General features: G+C 30.1%; 1 protein-coding gene across 1 annotated transcript; it reads left to right on the top strand.

Moving 5' to 3' along the window:
- Window positions 1–1007: 1007 nt before the first annotated feature.
- LOC101435455 (olfactory receptor 8H3-like) lies at window positions 1008–1604 on the top strand. The gene has a single exon (XM_004476919.3). It carries the CDS (start codon window positions 1008–1010, stop codon window positions 1602–1604), a length of 597 nt encoding a protein of 198 aa, XP_004476976.3.
- Window positions 1605–4885: the final 3281 nt, after the last annotated feature.

Genomic DNA, 4885 nt, shown 5'->3' with positions numbered 1-4885 from the left:
ATTAATAGTAATATGTACTCTGTAATATAAATACCCATAAGGTTTTAATTTCTTATCTGTCATTTGTATTAAATCATATTAGATAGAAAAGAACAGGGAATAAGACATTAAGACCCTCTGGTATTGTTTATTATAACTAACATTTTTTTATTTGCTGAAATTAAATATAAATGGGAATAGAGTGTTAGAGCTTAAACTCTGGAATCAAGCAATCTTGGTAGAATTACAGAGACAACAATAATTAATGATTGTCACACGGGGTAAATTACCTAACTTTCTGTGCCTTTTTCTCATCTAAAAACTTGTATGACACCAATAGCTATGTTACAATGTTTTCATCTGGATAAATGTGTTGATGAATAGAAGTATTTATAACAGTATCATGTTCATTCTAATTATACAATGTAAGTATAGATACATAAATTTCTATTACATAATATCCAAATGTTGATTTTTACCTAATTTATAGTTGGCAGACAAACAGATGTTATTCACTCATATCTTGCAAACATATATTCATTATGAATATCCAGAATCACTAAGCTGATGATTTAGTAAATGCCAAATCATTCCTATAAAGAAAAATCATTTTGAGGTCATCAATGTTAAATATAACCTTTGATTTCTCAACAGTTTGCAACAGTTGGAAGCTATTATGGGAAATAGGAATAACACAAATATATCCAATTTCATCCTTATTGGATTGACAGACTCTGAAGTGACTGGACAGGTCCCCTTTACATTATTTTTCCTAATATACCTGATTACTATGTTAGGGAATGCAGGGATGATATTGATAATTCACCTGGATCTCCAGCTTCACACTCCCATGTATATTTTCCTCAGTCACCTGTCATTCCTTGACCTCGGTTACTCAACGGTCATCACTCCTAAAACCTTAGAAAACTTACTGACTTCCACCAAGTATATTTCATTCACAGGTTGCTTCACCCAAATGTCTTTTTTTTTTCTTCTTGATTATCACTGAATTTTTCATTCTCTCCTCAATGGCTTATGACCGCTATGCAGCTATCTGCAATCCCCTTCACTATCCTGTGGTTATGTCCACGAGACTCTGCAGAATTCTCTTGATTGGCTCCTATGTGATTGGTTTTATTGAAGCATTAATCATTGTTCTTTACATGAACAGGTTGCACTTCTGCAAATCTAATGTGATCTCTCACTTTTTCTGTGATGTAATGCCAATGCTAGCCCTGTCCTGCACTGACACTGGTGATACGGAAATCATGATATTCATTCTTGCTAGTTTCAATGGAATGGTGTCTCTTGTCACAATATCTTTGTCCTATGGGTCCATTCTGTCTACCATCCTAAAAATTAATTCCACTTCAGGAAAGCGGAAAACTTTCTCTACTTGTGCCTCCCACCTCCTGGGAGTCACCATCTTTTATGTCACTACAATTTTTACTTATTTAAAACCAAAGAAATCCTACTCATTGGGAAAGGATCAAGTGGCCTCTGTGTATTATACCATGGTGGTCCCCATGCTGAATCCATTCATTTATAGTCTTAGGAACAATGAAGTGAAAAATGCTCTCATTAGAGTCATGCAGAAGAGAAAGGGCTCCAAACAATTGAAATGACAGTGACAGTGTATATTTAAGTTCAACTTTTCTTTCCTCTTTGTGTATTTACTTAGGCTCTTTCTAAATACAGTTGAATCTTTAGTTAGTTTGCGTTTATGTTGAGCTATACTATGTTAGACATTGCATAGGAGGCTTTTGCCAGATTTTAGAAATCTACATAATAATTGAAAGTCATAAAATATGCATGAAATCTGGAGTTTAAATATATATGATTTTAAGGGCAAGCACTATGCAAAAAATGTGTTGATATTATTCAAATTGTATCCTAGAAATCCCCATGTAGACTCCAGTTTCAGAGAATTTTATTTTGAGCTACATTTTCAGAAATTATTTTGATTTCTTCTGTAGAGTATAAATATTGCATAATCTTAAAGAGTGCTGAATTGGACTAGAAAATTCAGGGTTTAACCTAGATCTATAAACTCTTTAGCTGTTCATCCCTTAATAAGTCACTGAAGGTTTAAATCTAGTTTCCTCAATTAATACAGAGAAATAATTTAAATCCATATGTTATTTTAAAGATGAAATCAGACAATGAATGGAAAGACTTTACTGCAGTCCTAATAAATTTTGACCATTAGCATAATTCTTGAAAAATTTTGAATACGCAATAGCTTTTGTTGTGAAAATGTTCACTGGTGCTTTATAAATACTTTTGTCTAATGCTATTCATGAACAAACCAACAGCTAAATATGAAAGTGAATACTTCAATATTTGGTCATAGAGCAAAGTAAAATATTGTGAAACAATTAAGTTATAGAAAAAAGTATATGTGAACATCGAAGAATACAAGGAAAATATTTAAATTGTTAAAGAAAATAAAACTTCATAGTCATATTTGAAAGTTTTGTTCATGGCCTAGTAGACAAATCTGATCTATAAAATGCACCCAAACATTTCTATTATTCCAAATAGGAACCCTGCACGTTTTCAGCATTAACTAATATTTTCTTTTGTAAGTGCTTCTTTGTAGTCTGGATTGTAGTTTTAATTTTCACTAATGCTCAATGTATGTTTAAGAAAGCATGTTTTCTTTATTTTCAGAAAACGATTACCTTTATTTAAACTTAAGCAATGGTTATTAGATATAATTTTTTGCCTTAAAAGGATTTGTATTCTTTTAATTTCCGTTTCGGTTTTCTTCATAGAATTATACTTGTTCATTTCCTTAAATAATTTTTAAAATATTATTATAAAGTTCAATCTCTATTTCAGAATTAAAATTTTAATGCAATCTCACAAGTTCATCACTGTTTATCAATTTATTCAAATATGTAAACTGTGCATTATTTTTACTCTACATCTGAATTCATATGAAAAGTTTAACATATAAAATATCTGTGTAAATTATCAGATTAAGATTTATTTTTGCTTTGAACATTATGTTGTTTTGAATCTATATTTATTAACATTCCTGTGTTTTGTTTACAACTAGCTGTCTTTGATAGTCATATATTTTAACGTCTCATCTTGTATATTCATTGTGTCTTTTCTTGTATTTATAGGCACTTTACATTTTCAAATCTTTTTTATTAACTCTGCTAGCCTTGCTTTCATTTGTGCACATTTCTGTGATTTAGAAAATATAACCTTTGATTTTTGTTAGCAGCGATGTTCAGTTTAGTTTCTCTAATTTTAGATAGTAATAAGTTCAGAATTGCTTATGATTTAATTAAATTCATACTACCCAGCCCTTTTATAATATATTCTTGAAAGCATTTATGTTGTTATTAAATAAATGCAATATAAATTTTGATCAATGTGAAAACACTAGACTATTTGGATTGGCCCTCTATTTTCCCTACTCATATCAGTACATATCATATTTTATGCAAGATGTAGTATGAAGTATTTTAAGACAAAATCCTTTGTTCATGGTGGTATATAAAAATTCTATATATTGTAAAAATTGAACTATGTAAAAATTATCTTTAAAATACTGTATTAGAGCATGATAAATTATGAACAAGGGATTTGTATTGAAAAAATTAATGGTATATAATAATTGCCTAAAATATATTTTCTGAGCACCTGCTGATCTAGTAACTACATTATGCCCTGGGTATACAATTGTGAGTATAGACAAGAACCTACCTTTAAGCAATTACAGTGTCAGTGTGGTGGTATATCTAGATAGGAATCAAACTTTCATATCAACAAATAGTAAATGATGACTATGTCCATTTATTAAAAAAAAAAAGAAAAGTCCAATGGCAGCAAAAGAAGTCAAAGAATGATTCTTGAGAAAAAATCATTTAGTTGAGATATGAATTTTGAAAAGTTATTATCTTGAATTCCATATAACATTTTTCAATATTGACTTGAAGAATGAAAATCATGGACATTACCATTTGGTTTCTACTTTGCTGGCTGAAAAGGGGATAATTCAATTTTCCTGCAGATTAATTTTATATTTATTTTTCTACTTTGTGGACTGAGTTATTGGCCAGGTATTGATAGTCAAAAGTGAGAACATCCTTGATCCTATCGCTCTTTTATTCCCATGGAAAAATAACTTTTATTTGAAAGCACGATTCAACTGATAAGCAAAGGTAAAACTATGACTAACACTTTGGCTTATTTATTTCAAATATGGTCAGAATGGAAAAAAAACATTAACTGACACTGGAATGCTGTAAAAATTGTATTTTTGTAATGGGTATTTAGAAACAGTTTTGAGTTAATTCATTCCTTGCTCCACTTAAATTATCTAAAAGATCATAATCAGGAGCATAAATGTTAAGATTTTATGGTTTCAAAGAACTTGCTTTTTTAATACGACTACGTAAAGTAGACTTTATACTCAACGTTTTGCCACTGAAACTGTGAGTGCTATTTTCAAGAGGACTTTTGGTATAGATTTTAAACACACACTACTATCAAACATGTGTTTGCTCCAATAGAAATATGAGTTTTCTTTGCATAACTTATTGGAAATTGAAGTTCTTAATATTGTGGTTTTGGATCTAAAATTCTGGCTTAAGAATGAACTCTGTGACTATCTTGTTTTCTTGAGATTGAATGGTAGGTTCATAGCACAATCATCCTATTGGAAAAGAGTGAATTTAATTGAAAGTAAATTTCTACTTTTAATGTCTTTTCAAATAAACAAATCTGAGAACAGAAATGAACAAAGCAGAATAAATAAAGCAGAAGCAGGTGTGCATTGAAATAATGGGAGATGATTTTTGAGATTTGTCAATTGGGTGTAAACTTTGAGGAATGAGGAGAAATGAATGTTCTTTTCTTAAAAGCACAACTAGAAAAGGAACAAGCA

This window comes from Dasypus novemcinctus, chromosome 10 (assembly GCF_030445035.2).
Source record: "Dasypus novemcinctus isolate mDasNov1 chromosome 10, mDasNov1.1.hap2, whole genome shotgun sequence".
NCBI lineage: Eukaryota > Metazoa > Chordata > Mammalia > Cingulata > Dasypodidae > Dasypus > Dasypus novemcinctus.
Note: the sequence above shows the minus strand (reverse complement) of the source record. Positions and strands in the feature narration are given on the sequence as shown.

Excerpts from the sequence above, each read along its gene's own strand:
- LOC101435455 (XM_004476919.3), top strand. The coding sequence starts at position 1,008 with ATGGCTTATGACCGCTATGCAGCTATCTGCAATCCCCTTCACTATCCT.